The sequence below is a fragment of the Trichoderma reesei genome (assembly GCF_000167675.1).
Source record: "Trichoderma reesei QM6a unplaced genomic scaffold TRIREscaffold_5, whole genome shotgun sequence".
Taxonomy (NCBI): domain Eukaryota; kingdom Fungi; phylum Ascomycota; class Sordariomycetes; order Hypocreales; family Hypocreaceae; genus Trichoderma; species Trichoderma reesei.
This window is the reverse complement of record NW_006711152.1, coordinates 982,507-997,746: the sequence shown is the minus strand read 5'-3', so window position 1 is coordinate 997,746 and position 15,240 is coordinate 982,507. Positions and strand designations below refer to the sequence as shown.

The 15,240-nt window shown below is 51.6% G+C and overlaps 6 protein-coding genes across 6 annotated transcripts; 4 read left to right on the top strand and 2 right to left on the bottom strand.

Moving 5' to 3' along the window:
• Nucleotides 1-793: 793 nt before the first annotated feature.
• Nucleotides 794-2,309, top strand: TRIREDRAFT_105537 (uncharacterized protein; the record flags this gene model as incomplete). Its single annotated transcript, XM_006963840.1, has 3 exons — nt 794-1,128; nt 1,202-1,510; nt 1,604-2,309. 3 exons carry the CDS (start codon nt 794-796, stop codon nt 2,307-2,309), a joined length of 1,350 nt encoding a protein of 449 aa, XP_006963902.1.
• Nucleotides 2,310-3,412: 1,103 nt separating this feature from the next.
• TRIREDRAFT_120994 (uncharacterized protein) lies at nt 3,413-5,933 on the top strand. Its single transcript, XM_006963839.1, has 6 exons — nt 3,413-3,545; nt 3,719-3,785; nt 3,851-4,059; nt 4,194-4,784; nt 4,836-5,473; nt 5,545-5,933. Exons 1-6 carry the CDS (start codon nt 3,521-3,523, stop codon nt 5,635-5,637), a joined length of 1,623 nt encoding a protein of 540 aa, XP_006963901.1. The 5' UTR covers nt 3,413-3,520; the 3' UTR covers nt 5,638-5,933.
• Nucleotides 5,934-6,004: 71 nt separating this feature from the next.
• TRIREDRAFT_105535 (uncharacterized protein) lies at nt 6,005-6,679 on the bottom strand (the record flags this gene model as incomplete). The annotated part of the gene is made up of 2 exons (XM_006963662.1): nt 6,005-6,171; nt 6,226-6,679. 2 exons carry the CDS (start codon nt 6,677-6,679, stop codon nt 6,005-6,007), a joined length of 621 nt encoding a protein of 206 aa, XP_006963724.1.
• A 1,292-nt stretch (nt 6,680-7,971) lies between these two features.
• TRIREDRAFT_120993 (uncharacterized protein) lies at nt 7,972-10,639 on the top strand (the record flags this gene model as incomplete). The annotated part of the gene is made up of 4 exons (XM_006963838.1): nt 7,972-8,461; nt 8,648-9,666; nt 10,468-10,522; nt 10,564-10,639. 4 exons carry the CDS (start codon nt 7,972-7,974, stop codon nt 10,614-10,616), a joined length of 1,617 nt encoding a protein of 538 aa, XP_006963900.1. The 3' UTR covers nt 10,617-10,639.
• Nucleotides 10,640-10,703: 64 nt separating this feature from the next.
• TRIREDRAFT_105533 (uncharacterized protein) lies at nt 10,704-11,042 on the bottom strand (the record flags this gene model as incomplete). Its single annotated transcript, XM_006963661.1, has 2 exons — nt 10,704-10,796; nt 10,881-11,042. 2 exons carry the CDS (start codon nt 11,040-11,042, stop codon nt 10,704-10,706), a joined length of 255 nt encoding a protein of 84 aa, XP_006963723.1.
• Nucleotides 11,043-13,299: 2,257 nt separating this feature from the next.
• Nucleotides 13,300-14,415, top strand: TRIREDRAFT_105532 (uncharacterized protein; the record flags this gene model as incomplete). Its single annotated transcript, XM_006963837.1, has 4 exons — nt 13,300-13,451; nt 13,929-14,049; nt 14,260-14,278; nt 14,336-14,415. The coding sequence occupies 4 exons, from the start codon at nt 13,300-13,302 to the stop codon at nt 14,413-14,415; spliced, it is 372 nt and encodes a 123-aa protein (XP_006963899.1).
• Nucleotides 14,416-15,240: the final 825 nt, after the last annotated feature.

Genomic DNA, 15,240 nt, shown 5'->3' with positions numbered 1-15,240 from the left:
AAGATGAAAGTTGCTCAGATTGAGTGGAGGTTGAGGTCGACTGACTGAAGCCTGAAGCATCACTCGCGGTAATGGTGATGGTCATGGATCGAGTCGCTACCAGAAGCAAGGATTGGCATCTTTCTTTCGTTACTGCTATTTCTTTTGGCTTGAGATCGAGGTTGAACAGGCGCCATTTGCTCACTTCATGCATCGTGGGCTGTCGAGTTGAACGTAGCATACCCATCCTTGACACTTGAGAGAGCGTGTCTCTGCTCTAGGCTAGACATCTACGAATGGCGCATTCTTACTCCAATTTGCTGGATGATTTACTTGAGCCGTAAGTGATGTTCATCGTGTTTTGTAGGCCAAGAAAGCGAGCAACCCATGTTACAAGACTGTCCACCCCTTCCGCCTGTTCGGTAATACTTCTCTGTATAGTCGCCGAATATGCGGATCACGCATTGCTTGCTTTGCCCAAGGCATTTGAAGGGGACTTGCCAGTGACTCGCTCTGCTCAAGTGTCAGCGTAAGGTGAGAGACAATGGATACTGCTCGATGGACAGTGGAGCTGGCGACCCAATGGCGGCACCGCAATCTGATGCCAAAGTGAATTGACAGTGAAGTTGCCAGCTGCCCACATCTCACCTTTTCACGGAGTCGCAGTCTATATGAACCCCCTTCCACCTGTCGAAGCTCGGAACGAAATCTCTCCTTCTCCATCGTATCGACATCGAGTCCAGCCTGGTCCAGTCTTGTGCAAGGATATTATTTCATCTTTTCCATTCTCAAGTTTACTGTCCATCCCATCATCATGTCGAACGGGATTCCGGTCCGGGACAAGCTTCTGGCGGGCATCGCCTTCAACCTTGCTGGAGGTCGACAGATGATGCAGCAGCAGCAGTACCCGCGCATGGAAGAGGCGCCTCACAACCAGTACCAGATGTATGGCCCGGTGGCCAGCTTGCAGCAGTCCCTCAACGAGGCGTTCCGCGTGCATCCGGACTTCCTCAAGCAGTCGGAACTTGCTCCAGGCGAAGAGACCACAATCACCCTGACAGAGGACGTTGAGGCCGACCTCCTGGAGATGACCCTGGCTCAGCGGAAGAAGATCTTGTCAGAGCATTTCAGCCAGAGACTGGACCAGAGGTAAAACGGACAATTCCAGCGTACTTGATGCAACAACAGAACCTAGAGAAAGATTAACATGTTTGGATATCAGAGAGAACACGAGTCGGCGGCTGCAGGCCATCACGGGAATGTACAACGACACCATCTTTGCACCTGACGTCGAGAACCCTGACGGGCAAGGTTCAAGTGAAAGGTTGCGCCTGTTTCTGCGCTCTGCATGCCGCGAGAACGGCTACCGAAAGCTCGAGCTGGACCTTTGTGGCTTTTTCACCATCTCTGTCGACCACGACATACGCGGCGAGCCCCTCGGCTCGGTCCCCCCTGAGCCCGACGTGGATGGGGCAGGCAATCCGTGTCTGAGGTCAGAGGGCGGAAGCCTGACGCTGTTTGAGGCGGACGCGTGAGTGGCATCTAACTGTCCCCTGACTGTTGGAGACGTTTGGACATGAGTGTGAAGTGAGTTAACTTGGCTGACAATCTGTTCCCCATGCAGGCGTGACCGATCCGACCGAACCACCACCTGGCAGTGGTGGAAATTCTGCAAGCCTTTGGGGAGCTTTGAGCCGGATGACCGCCACCATCTCGCGCCCGACGTCGCCGAAGAGGAAGAAGCAACGGCAGAGGGGGAAGCTTGGATCATCATGGCGATCCCAAAGACTCAGATCGAGGTTCTGGAAGAGTCCTGGATGAAGGACGCCGACCCCGGCTCCCGGACCACCGGCGACTACCTGCTGTCGTGCGCGATCCCCTGGAAGATGCGCAGCGAGGACAAGGCCATCACCCAGAGGAGGAAGAGGGTGGCGTACCGGTACAGCCGGGATGGCTTCCCGGCGCTGGCCACGTCGAAGAAGACGGGCGATATCAACGACGTGTGGTCGGGGTTCCGGGACACGGAGGTTGACAGCATAGCGTGGATGTTTACGGAGAGACAGATGGCGATGAATTCTTGTCTCGTGCATGGGCTTTCGGCGGTCGATGCTGACTGGGTGCATGTGCCGCCCCAGGTGTCGGAAGAGGAGAAGCCGCAGCAGCGGCAGCAAGAAGAGCAGCAGCAGGAGGAGGGGGAGGAGCAGCAGCAGCTGGGAGAGCCTAGGAAGAGGCGGGCAGAGGGGACGCAGAGGCCTCGGGGGGCGAAGAGGGCGGGTGGCGAGCGGAAGCCATCGGGACTGAGGAACGAGGTGCATGAAGAGGACATCTAGTTTTGTGTTTTGTGTGGGATTATTCGGTGGTTATTTTGTCTTTGTCGCTCGATGAATGCAGTTGATTTTGTGCTCTGGACATTGCAGTGTCGCTGATGAGGTAGTCATCGTTCCAGGAAGAGGATGGCAGACCAAGGATGATACATGTGACGCATGCTGAAGTTGATGAGTGACTATACAATTGAAAGATGAGTATATATATACATATACATACATACATGAACATATATATGTGCATACACTCCATGAGACCCTGAGTGCCTTTCTTCGCGCTGCAGGGAGTATGAGGTTGAAGTCATGGATGTGACAAAGTGCTCTGCTCGTGTCAGGGTTCGATAATTCAGTCATCTCCATGTCCATACCTGTAAGGCGATATCGACTCAAACAATACATAGGCGATGCTCTAACGTCATGCAATCGTGTTTATGAAAAAATGTAGCCTTAGAGGCCACCTTCTCGTGATGCTTGATATGGCTTTGATGGTTGAAAGAGGTCGTCATTGATAGGCTTGAGCTTCTGGGAGTGCCTGGTTGGGCATATGGATTGAGCTGATGTTGCTTCTGATTGGTTGGTGATGCTTGAAGAGCCGATGACAAATGGGAGGTTAGGGGCTCGAAGTATCGGTACTTGGATGTATCATGGAGGGGTTGCGAACAGCGAGCCATCAAGAGAACCTTTAAGACGTATATCGAATCGAATAACGATATTGTCAGACTTGATGCACTATCACTATCAGGGTCATATAGCAGACTGAAGTCTTTGAATCAAACGATAAGCTTGTTCAACATGTGTTTACAACGATTCTACTTCAACTCCTTTAGCTTCAGGCATCAGCATAGCAAGCCTGCGTGGGGCAGCATCGTTGACCGGCACCTGGCACCTAAGGTAAAGTAAGGTAGGCATAAGTACAGGTACAGGTACCGCAGCTCCCCTTTGCGGGCCGGGTTAACATTGCACCAGGCCATTCTGGAAGCTCTCTCAACTGCTCCCCACCAAAAGCCCGCCAGGCATCGTGGGAACTTTTCTAGTGTGCGCCCCTCCAAACCTCCAGACCACCGCTTTGCACTCTCTCGACCTCTGACAAGCTGCTCGACGAGGCGCGTCCAGTCTGACCATCAGCTGCTTCTTCGTGCTGCTTCTTGCTCGACCTTTTCGCAAGCTTCTCTTTTTCGATTTCCCACGAGCCGCCGAGTGCGAACAAATCGCCCACCATGCAGGCCCCTGTGTTGGTTATGAGTGCGTATACCCAAAGCCCACCTTGCCGTTCGACGGAGTAGAAAAGGAGAGGATAGGGAACAAGGCCGTGATCTCATTTCGAGCCACGCGGATAAGAGATGGATCTCTCCTCGTTGCACCGGTACCCAAGAGTTTGCAACCAATGCCAAGCTGACTGACGCATTGCTCGACAGACACCAACAGTGGTGAGAGACAGACCGGACGGAGAGCTCAGCTGTCCAACATTGCCGCCGCCAAAACGTGCGTTTGCTGCCACCAACTCAATCGATCCGAACAAGCTAACCTACCTCTCCTGCCTGATGCAGCGTTGCCGACATCATCCGATCATGTCTCGGTCCCAAGGCCATGCTCAAGATGCTGCTCGACCCCATGGGCGGCATCGTCCTGACCAACGACGGCCACGCCATTCTCCGAGAAATCGAAGTCTCCCACCCCGCCGCCAAGAGCATGATCGAGCTCAGCCGGACACAAGATGAGGAAGTCGGTGATGGTACCACCACAGTCATTATCCTGGGTATGTCCGGCCTTTGACATTTACGCGCTGCCCACGATGCATAGCCCAACCCATAGAGGGGCAACCCAAAAAAAGGGGGAGGGGTCACATTCGAGAGACGAGAAAGACCTTGGTACTGACAGACTTTCATTCAGCCGGTGAGATCCTGGCTCAGGCCCTCCCTCAACTCGAGCGCAATATCCACCCCGTCGTCATCATTTCTGCTTTCAAGCGTGCTCTCAAGGATGCCATCGACATCATCGACGAAATCTCCCTGCCCATCGATGTCCACGACGACAAGGCCATGGCCCAGCTCATCTCCTCCTCCATCGGCACCAAGTTCGTCTCTCGATGGATGGACCAGATGTGCGACCTCGCCCTCAAGGCGGTGCGAACCGTCACATGGGAAGCCGGCAATGGCAAGACCGAAGTGGACATTAAGCGATATGCCCGTATCGAAAAGGTTCCTGGCGGTGAGATCGAGGACAGCAGGGTGCTCGATGGCCTCATGCTGAACAAGGATATCACGCACCCCAAGATGCGCCGACGCATCGAGAACCCCCGAATCGTCCTCCTCGACTGCCCCCTGGAGTACAAGAAGGGTGAATCACAGACCAACATTGAGATCACAAAGGAGGAGGACTGGAACCGAATTCTGCAGATCGAGGAGGAGCAGATCAAGATCATGTGCGATACCATCCTGGCTGTTCAGCCCGACCTGGTCATCACCGAAAAGGGTGTATCTGGTTAGTGAGATGCAGTGTCAAGCACAGGGAGCACAAGCTAACTTTGATCAGATCTGGCCCAGCACTACCTGATGAAGGCCAACGTCACAGCCCTTCGCCGGGTACGCAAGACGGACAACAACAGAATAGCCCGCGCTACGGGAGCCACCATTGTCAACCGAGTGGAGGATCTCCAGGAGTCGGACGTCGGCACTCGATGCGGCCTGTTCGAGATTGAGAAGATTGGCGACGAGTACTTCACCTTCCTCACAAAGTGCAAGGACCCCAAGGCCTGCACGATCCTGCTGCGCGGCCCTTCCAAGGACGTCCTCAACGAGATTGAGCGAAACCTCCAGGATGCCATGGGTGTTGCCCGCAATGTCATGTTTCAGCCCCGCCTGTCACCTGGCGGTGGTGCCACCGAGATGGCCGTCTCCGTCCGGCTGGCCCAGAAGGCCAAGGGTGTCGAGGGTGTCCAGCAGTGGCCGTACAAGGCGGTTGCCGATGCTCTGGAGGTGATTCCCAGGACGCTGGTGCAGAACGCCGGCAAGAGCCCGGTCCGCGTTCTGACGGAGCTCCGCGCCAAGCAGGCCGAGGGCAAGAGCTCATACGGTGTCAACGGCGATACTGGTGCCATTGCTGATATGACCGAGTATGGTGTGTGGGAGCCCGAGGCTATCAAGCTGCAGAGTCTCAAGACTGCTATCGAGGTATGTTCCGTCTAACCCTTTAACGCTTTCCATCATGCATTAAAGCTCGATCTAACATGGTGTACTGCTAGGCTGCCTGTTTGTTATTGAGAGTAGACGATATCTGCAGTGCCAAGAAGATGCAGCAGGGTGCCGCCCCCGGAGTGGGAGGCGGTGATGATTAAACGAGCGGAAGTCAGCGCGAGGGTTGGAAATTGAAGAGGTAATGATGCCCTGAGAAGCCACGATCTACGAGGCGCACGACGTCTCAGATGCGCTTGGACGGGCCAAGGCTCGTTTCAATGCTGTCGGGCCGGATGTGGGAGCATCTGTAGACGCACCTTGAACGCCAAAAAATATCTGAAATAGACAAATGTATTAAACCAAGAGCCGCTGACTGAGGCGACAAAAGGATCTATGAATTGGCATTCTATACGGGTATCACTGCTTCTACTTTGGTAATTTGTTGTTACAATATCCCACAATCTGTCGAACAAGATTCCATCCAACAGGCTGTCGCTCTCCCATCCGTAGTCTGATTACTTCTTCCGTTCAGTCATCGTCGTGGATGACGAGACCAACCGCAGGCTCTGCAGAAGCGGCTGTCGCGTTCGCACTGCCATTCCTTCCGTTGTCCTCCGTGTCCGGCTTCCCCTTTTCTCGCGAAGAGTCGTCGGCTCCGGACGCCGCTGATGCCGTCGTCCCATTGCCATTTGCATCTGCATTCCCATTGGTCCCTGTTGTGTTGCCGTTGCCGTTGCCGTTGCCGCTACCATCACCCCCTTTGCCCTTGTTCATCTTCCGCGCCTTGGCCTTTTCCCTCTTCTCGCGATTCTTCCTCGTCTTCTCCTCGTCCCTGCGCAGCTTCTCCGCCCTGCTCTTTTCAAACTCAGCCTGCTCGCGCTCCCGCTTGACCTCCTCGTCCATCTCCCTCAGACGCTCGTACTCGCGCCTACGAGCGGCCTTGTAGACGTGGAACTCGCCGGAGCCGGCGCCGGCGCTGGAGCCCTGGACGTTTGTGACGATTTCCGGGGGCGGGGGCCGTTTGCTTCCCGGGGCGAGGGCGCTGGGGGGAGGAGGGATGCGGATCTCTTGGTCGGGCTTTGCGAAGAGGGCGTCGAGGGAGGCGGCTTGGGCGGATGTTGGGGTGAGGGCGCGTTTCTTTGTGGGACGCTTGGAGCGGGGGTCTGCGGAGGTGGGCATTGATTCGGGGCCTTCGGCGGACATGGTTGGTGTTTTGTTTTGGTGAGTGGTGGTGGTGAGATTTGGTGGTGAGATTTGGCGATTTGCGACTGCGATGCGATGCGATGCGATGCGATGAGATCTGAACTCGTGGGAGGATAAGGGAGGGAGAGAGAGAAGCGAGATTCTAACTGAAGAGCTCAATGGATTGCAGACTTGTTTGGGTTGCAGCAGCGATCAAGGGTTTGGTGATGCCGGTGCCAGGGTGAAGTCGGTGTTCTGCTGGTGAGGGATGGTAGAGAATGGAAGAATGAAGAGGAAAAAGAATCACAAGCAGTACGAAGTGCAAAGTACATCCAGAGCTTGTCTCAATGCCGATGGATGGTGCTGAGGCGCTAAGCCTAGTGCGGGTGTCGGAGATCCGCCTTGGCTGGGCTGCGGCTTAAGGCTGAAGCTTGACCTCCTTCATGTTGCGATGATAAGCATCCAGGCATTTATCTTTGTTGCTCGGGGTTTTAGGTAAATTAGATACAGAGAACATGGGGACTCTTGGTAATTCACATGAAGACATGAGAGTACTAGTACTGCATTACTTGAGGATAGAATTCCTTTGTCCCCTTTCGCCTTTTCTGGCGATCTTAAATACATGAGGCCATCTGCCATCTGCAATCCGCTGAGCTCCAATCCTCCAACACAGTCTCAAGGTAAGATTATCATAAGGCCCTGGAACCGATCAAGAATTCGAATATGTGTTGGTTCTCAGCCTCTAGAGTAGGGGCTGTTCACCATTTTGCCTTGCCAGGCAGTGACTGAGCGTGCATGTCCTACGGCGGCAAGGCTGTGACAGTCTCCATGGACTTGTGAAGCGAGTCGTGTTATTCTCTGCTCTTTCTCTCACATAACCCTTCAGGTGGAGAAGAAGTCAGTTTGCAGCGAGACGAAGATACCTCAAACAGCATGAAGGTGGGAAGTCGCGTGGAAGGAGGCGTTGGCACGTGTTCACTGCAGGCCGTGGGCAAGCAGGTAGGTGCTGCGCTGACCTGGCGAGAACTTGGAAGAAACAACATGACTTTGTGAAGCCACACATAGTAGATCCACTACCAATATCCGTATCACTATTCCCTTTGCTACTTTGAGGCTCTCTTTTCTCCATATTACCAACTCAGACGAAGGATTCAATGAGCTTCACAAGTATGACTTGCATCAGATTCTCCTGCGGTTTACTGTCCTCAACGATGCTCTGCGCTGACACAGATACTACCTTGACAGCTCCTACTCTAAAGACCACTCACCATGAAAACGCCGAGTTCTTAAACAATCCCTTTCAGCATTCCACGATGGAGTTATCTCAGCCGGACGACAGAGAATTGCCCACCTTTCGAAGAGAGGCGGGCCAGCAAGGCACAAGTTGTGAAGGATGCTACGTCGCAAAAGCTGAATGCGTGTCCCATGGGACGACTTGTTTGCGTTGCCTGCAAATGGGCCTTCATTGTGTGAGGCCATTCGAGGATCTGAGGACCTCGAGGACAGATGTCGATATCACCATGGAGACTGAGGATGGGCCCAACCCTGGTTTACAGGCTCAAAGTCTGACGGGGCCAAACAGCAGCTACAATAACATCGCTGGCAGCAATGCTACGAGTGCGCAAGAGTCTGCCCTTCAAAATCAAGGCCCGGCCGGCGAACGACCCCGCTACCGCTCTCTACAGATCGACTCGGTCAATGTCCTCAGCTGGCCAGTCTTCGCCGGTCAATTCGACCAGCAAGCCAAAGACATGTCTGTGCTTCCGCAAAAGCATCCGGAGCGACGCCAGCCGTCTGTGTCTGGTCTGGATCGTTTTTTGAGCGATCCCCATCTCGCTGATAGGCTCGTCCTTGGCTTCCTCTACAAAGTCCATATCAAAAGCCCTCTCCTAGATGTTCTGAGCCTCAGAAGCAGGGCCTATCAGGTCTACTCAGCAGGCATCGAGTAGGACTCGGAATCTTGTCTGATGCTGCTTGTCTGGGCCCTAGGTGCTATTTCGAAATCCTTTCCCAAGTTTGAGTGTAACGACGACAAAGCGTATTCGGAGATGGGGTCGGCACTCTTTGATTTGGCCTCGAAAAGGCTTAGAATTGTCTTTGCCGAAGGTGGCATTATTCCTGCACAATGCTTATTCTACGCCGGTGTTTATCTCATGTATATGATGCAGCCGGTCAAGGCGTGGAGGCACTTCTTACAGGCCCTGGCCTACTGCCAGGAGTTCGACGTCGCCGTACAAGGATCAGTGAAGGCGCAAGAGACAGCAACGGGCCACAAGCCATCGCCTGAGGAGGTGAATCTATACTGGGCCTGTTGGAAAGCCGAGATGGATCTGCGCTTGTGTCTTGGGCCTTTGGACTTTCAGACGCAGGATCGTGTCAATACCCAATCCCTTCCTGACGTATCAGTGAACCTGTACGTGGATATGAAAGTCCGGCTTTTCTGTTCGGCCGAAATTGCTATCCTGAAGCTGACTACCAGAGCACGCAACGATATCGGGCAGATCTTGTCGTCTTCAGAGGGCGACGATGGATTTCGAGAGGTTCGTTTGCTCGAGGCGGTTGTCTCCTACGTTAAACAGGCAAACGAGTGGCTTGCCTCATTGCCTCAAGAAATTTCCGTTATGAAAAAGGCCTCCGACCTTGATATTCACAGTTTTACTCTCAGCTGCCGTTTGTTGGACTTCAGGGAGCTTTTGTTCTGGGCTTTTCTTGAGGCTGCAATCAACAGCGGCAAGGATAGGCTACCGCAATACGTCTATACTTTTGCGGGTTTGGGGGCCCTAACATGCTTGAATCGCATCCGCTTGGCAGTGGTAGGCCAAAAGCACCGCAATGAGAGAACCTGGGTGCTATTGCAGTCCTGTGCTCGGAGTGTGGTCATCTTGGTGGCGGTTTCCCTTTCGCACCACGCTCAAAATATCCTGAATAAGAATTGGGTATCCAGAGCCGATACTGGTATTCATGTGCTGAGGCAGTGGATGGAAGAAAATGATGGAATCCGGAATCAGGTACGGGCTTTGGAAGACCTACGGGACTTGGAAGAGCTCCGAAAGAAGCTTGGGTGTTGATGAAGCGAGTGGGATAATCACGCGTTTGATGCTTTATGTAAGGGAATTGGCACTTAGCGTAGTATCGTAATATCTTGTGCCATTCTGGCTTTATTCATGTTGTAAGCGTTGATGGTGTTTCTGTTATATGATATCCCGGGTGTCGCTCAACAAGACTGAAGGTCTGATTACCTCCCTCTTCCTATACAATGTTGAGCTCTATAGTATGATTGTAACCTCTTTATGCACATTGTCCCATTCCGACCCTAGGTATCTGGGATGCGTACCTTTGTGATGATGGCAATGTTCTTTATGTCAGATGTATCATGTAACCATTTTCTGTAAGATGCTATATATCTGTCGTTCTTCCATCATCATGGCATGACCCGGTAGCTTTACTGAACGTAAAATCAACTGACCTATGTGTTGAGTATAAGAATTCCAGTAACAGCACATATTGTCTACTAACATGTATACCGAGACACTCACAACGATGAGAGTGAATGAAATGTTACGTCTCAAGATCCCAGGCATAGGCATGAGCTTATAATTCGTTCCCGAAGCTATTGTAGCTGACTGTCTTCCCGCACTGCCAGCTCCTCTGCTAACAACCTCCTCTGCTTACAACCTCGTATTTAGTTATCTTAGCCTCCCCGGTATGACAAAAGCTCCAGACAAGCAAGGTATAAAGAACCTGGCTCCTCCCATCACATCATGAGACATTTAGTTTGGTTACACAATTTATTGCTTTTCATATAATAGCTAGTGAGCTACGTCCATGTTCCTTCCATCAAAGGAGTGACCCATATGTTTGTTTGTATGTAAAAAGAAAATGTATGTCCAGAAAATGATTTGCAGGGCAGTTAGACAAGCCACAAAGCATCTTCGCATCAATCAAGATCTCTCTCTAGAATCTCATGATCATCCAGCAGGCTTTTTTCGTCTCCACAAACTCTCAAGCCTTTTGGCGTGTCGCTCGTATGTTGAGTTGATTGAATTTAGGGGATGGTGAATCCCGGGGGAACGCAGTAGGGGCTGCCGTTCTCCTTGTCGAACTTGCAGATGGTCTTGGGAGGGCAGTTGCCGGCAAACTATCAAGACATTTGTGTGTTAAGACCACCGTGAAAATGTCTTCTGGTTGTATTGTAGACGACGAGGAGTGTAGGTATACTTACGACCCATTGTCCGGCAGTGCTGCAGACTTGCCAGCCATTGTCGTGAGGAAGGCAAGAGTAGGTAGCGGGCTTGCAGCCGTGGGGAGGAGGAGGAGGAGGAGGGTGAGGGCTGGCAGTGGCCAAGGTGGCGAGAGCGGCGAAGGCAACGGCTGTGAACTTCATTGTGAAAGGTTTTTGTCTGTCTGAAAAGACTGATGTTGTTGTTCTGTCTTGGTTCGAGATGTGTAGAGAGATCTGGATGCTTTGTGTGCTGATGATGGGAGTGAGACTTGGAGAATCCGGGGCAGATCTTGTCGTCTTTATATACCCCGAATCTTTACACAAGATCTGCCTCTACCCTCCAAGTTGACACACGCATGCCTCTGGCGTTTCTTGGAAAGTACCAAAGGACCTATTGGTGAAGCCCTCAGGATTCGATGCGTAAGAGAAAAACATACATCTCAGCCGAGACCATGACAATATCATGTGTTGTCTCGGGACAAGGGGGGACGTAGGTGGCTTGCCTGATCCTTTCGTATCGTGGACGCTATACGAAAAAGCCTCCTGCTCGAATACGAAGTGCCGCTTACTCTCTGGACCAGTTACAGCCTTTGCTAACCCGCGACGTACATGAAATAGCTTCAGAAAACTAAGAATCGTGTGGTCTTGGCCCGGCATGGGGTGTGGGCAGTGCCCAGTTGTTCCATTAAGATTGAAGCTAGTAGAGCTGGGAGGTCCGGGATGTCGGCCGGGTTTGCTCGATTTTGACATGTAGTATTTCAGATTGGAGCTTGGTGTTTGTTGGGTTTTAAGCTTACGCACTGTATGTATGTGTATTGAGCATCAGCAACTTACATGCACACACAGCTGGGTAGAGATGGGAGGAGGAGAAGCATTCCGTTTAGAAAGAGAGAGAGAGAGAGAGCCTCTAGAGCCTGGGAATACGAATTGATCGGCATGGACAGTGAGAGGATTGATGAGCGTCACCGTGAGCGACATCTGCTTCGGGATCGTGAAGGCTGATTTTCTTGCTGAGGTGGTGGTGGTTTGTCTTTCTTGGTGACGGATCCTCGGCTCGGCTGAGATTCATCCTTTACTCCATTAATACTGCAGAGAGCAAGTCAACTACGTATGAGATCCATTTCCGTCTTAGTCCCGCATTTACCCCATAAGCAGAGAAAAAGGAATAATCGATATTAATGAACGATGATAATACATAATAGAAAATCAAATGCCAACTGTCCCGCGGCTCGGGATTCGTTCAGCTAACGCAGGGCGACGTGCGGCTGAAGGGGTCCAGCCACTGGGACGGCTCAGGATTGGCTCTAAATGGATGGACGCCTAAAAAAAGCAACAGAAAAGTCATGAAAATTGTCTGCCCATACGTGCAGCAGGTGGTCCAATGGGTGACGGAAAGGATCGTTTCTTGGTGTCAATCGCAGCCTGAAAAGGCATTGAGGCCTTCCCGCCAGCCCTATTATACGAGAAACACTACTGCAATCAAGGTCGTGTGATTTTATCTATCTTCTATTTTCTTTTTTTCTGTTATTACAATTTTCTTCTTTTGCTGGTGAACAAAAGTAATACGGCGTAACTGTAAGAGCGAGTATATGCAATCGATGCGCGGATCATCGGAGGTTACCTCACAGGTTTGGCTTTGTGCTTCGCCCGGTCTGTCGGCCGCAAGAGGGTCTCGAACTGGATCTTTCGGATCCTGCAGGATTTTTTTATTTTTCTTTTCTTTCTTGATGCCTTATTCTGCTTGCTGCTGTTTCTGTTCATGTCTTTCTCGTGTCTGTCAGACGGCTGTACGGATGCATTGGCGTATGCTTTAGTGGACGCCATTTTCTATACGCCTTTTGGTGGAGGCGGAGTCGCTCTTCTTCTTGGGGGTCCGGACTGGCTTGGACGAGTCCTACACACACTGCTCAGTATTGGTACAGCTAACGGGATTGAGTTTTATCATTTCTGGTCAAGTTGTGGCAACCTCTCATCGTGAGATCTGAGGAATGCCAGTTGAGGCTTCTCATACAAGGAGAAGACAAAAGGGCCGGATTACCTTGAAGGAGGCTTGCTTGGGCTTGGTCTTAGTGCACACACGAGATCGACGAAGCGTCCATTGCCACAATTCCAAAGGGGACGCGGACCGGTTTACTACAAAGCTTGACAGGAGAGCTGAAGGCGACTAGTTGTTGCCAAGTTGACCGGACTTCGGGAGCTTTCTTTTTCGGGGTCCAAGTCTGAGAGAGAGGCGCAGAGAAACTAAAGGGAAATAAGGGTCTAAGAATCTTGCTCGTCTGCTCACGAGAAAGAGAAGATGGCTTGAAAGACAATCGGACACCGCCTTGCCAAGAATTAGAGGCATCATGGTGCCACAAAAAGAATCATATTCCTCCGTAGTTTGATATGTCCGGATCAAGAAACTGGCCGAACGACAGCCATGTCCATCAGCCGCATTGCTTGTGAATCCCCAAAATCTCCCTTATGGATTAGTTTGACGGCGAGGGTAGTGTCGTACAAGCTGGCCGTCTTCATCTTCTCGGACGATGCGGGTTTTCGGACGATGCGGTTGTTCGGTCTGTTGCTCCTCGAGTAAGCTGAGAAGGGAACCTTATGGACGTTTTACGGAGAATTTTTGCCCATGATCTGCGTCAAACAGAATTGTGAGACAGCTGATTCAGAGAGTGGTTCCGATAAGCTTTTTCAAGACAGCTTACCGTCGAGCTGAGGTATGGGTCTTTGTCTCGGATAGTTTGCGGATGCTCCGAAATCTGCAGCTCGTCTCCCTTGCTGATGGGGGTAACGGTGGGCATGTGGGCATCATGAACGAGACATGCAGAGCCGTTGAAGCCTTAAGGTGCCGTTTAGATTCTGAGACCGAGATGCGCAGGCTTATGGATCTTTTATCAGTGTATCGTTGGCAATCTGAAGTTCCAAATCATCGATCGAGCTATATCGACAGACGACGGATGGCTAGTACTAAGCTGTTTGACAAGAATAGTAGCAGCGAAGAGAGGGTTAACCATCTTCCTGACTTCTTGTCTTGGTTGTCTTACTGCACTCTTACAGACCGCCGATGATGCCCAGCTTTATCGGAAAATGTGAAGTGGCCATGGCACTCTTCTCTTCTCTTCTGATGAGCGAGCCACTACACCGAGACGATATGAGCTTAAAGCAACCTCCTTACCATGTAGGTTTCGACAATCTCACAAGCATTCCTTGCAACAAGGATTCATCATCGTAACATACGCTCAACATCATGCTACAGGTTGATTTTCCAAGGTCAGGTCTGTAACACTGGTGATCCGCCGGGTATATTCAGCTTTGCATGTTCTTCATTCGCCCATGCACATGAACTTCTTTGATTATACCCTTCTGTCTGTTGTGACATGCCATCTAGTACCTACTGCAATATCACAGTAAGCTGTAGCTCAAAGACACATGAGAAACTTTTTCATTTCTATAACGTGTACCAGAGAAGCAGTTCGCGTCGCTCCTCAAGCCCCTCTTGTCCCGCCTCTCTACCGACGGAAGTATCAACCCTGCCGATCCATGAAGACATCTCACCACGGCAAAAGAAGAAAAGCAAGGCACCAGAGGCAGCTGTAACCAATCAGTGCAGCAGCTCGGAATGTGCCTAATGTTGCGGGTAAAACCTGTGGCCTAGTGATGGGTGAGTGAGTGGTTTAGCACAAACACGCTGGGGTCGATGCGACATTCTCGGTGGTTCTTTTCGGCTTCTAATAGACCATCAGCAGTTTGCAGGACAGAGATAGTGACCCTGTTTGTCGTATTATTTGCGGGGGAAAATCTGGGGAAGAGACAGGGGTGAGTCGGCAATTAGTTGTGCTCACTGCTCACTCAGTCTCCAATCATATATGCCCACGATGCGATCAAGAGCTAATACCAGCTTATACATACAGTACCTGTCTTTATTATGCCCAGCACATACATACATACAAGAGGAGGAGAGCGACTCCCGTCGATTTATCCGTCGGCATCTCCTCAGTCACGTTGCGACAACGTGTTATAACTAGTGCTTGTGAAGCCATCCAAGCAGTTCTACCAATCAACCTCAATTCAACCGTCGCCTCAACCTCCTCTTCCTTTTTCCTGCTCCGCCATGCCCTGGTCGACAATCAATAATTGCCAAGGGGCAGATTATCTGCAATGTCGCATCCAGCTCCCCGCATAAACGGCCCGTTTTGACCCTAATGTAATCGTCTGGGGTCGGATTGAATGCCTCTCTGATTGGATTGGAAGCATCGCGAACCGGTTGACAGAAGCTCTAGGGGTTCGGCACTGGTGATCCCCAGCTCTGACACCCAGAAGCGCCGCACCGTCCGGAACAACGTCGACGAGACGGAAATGCGACGCTGCC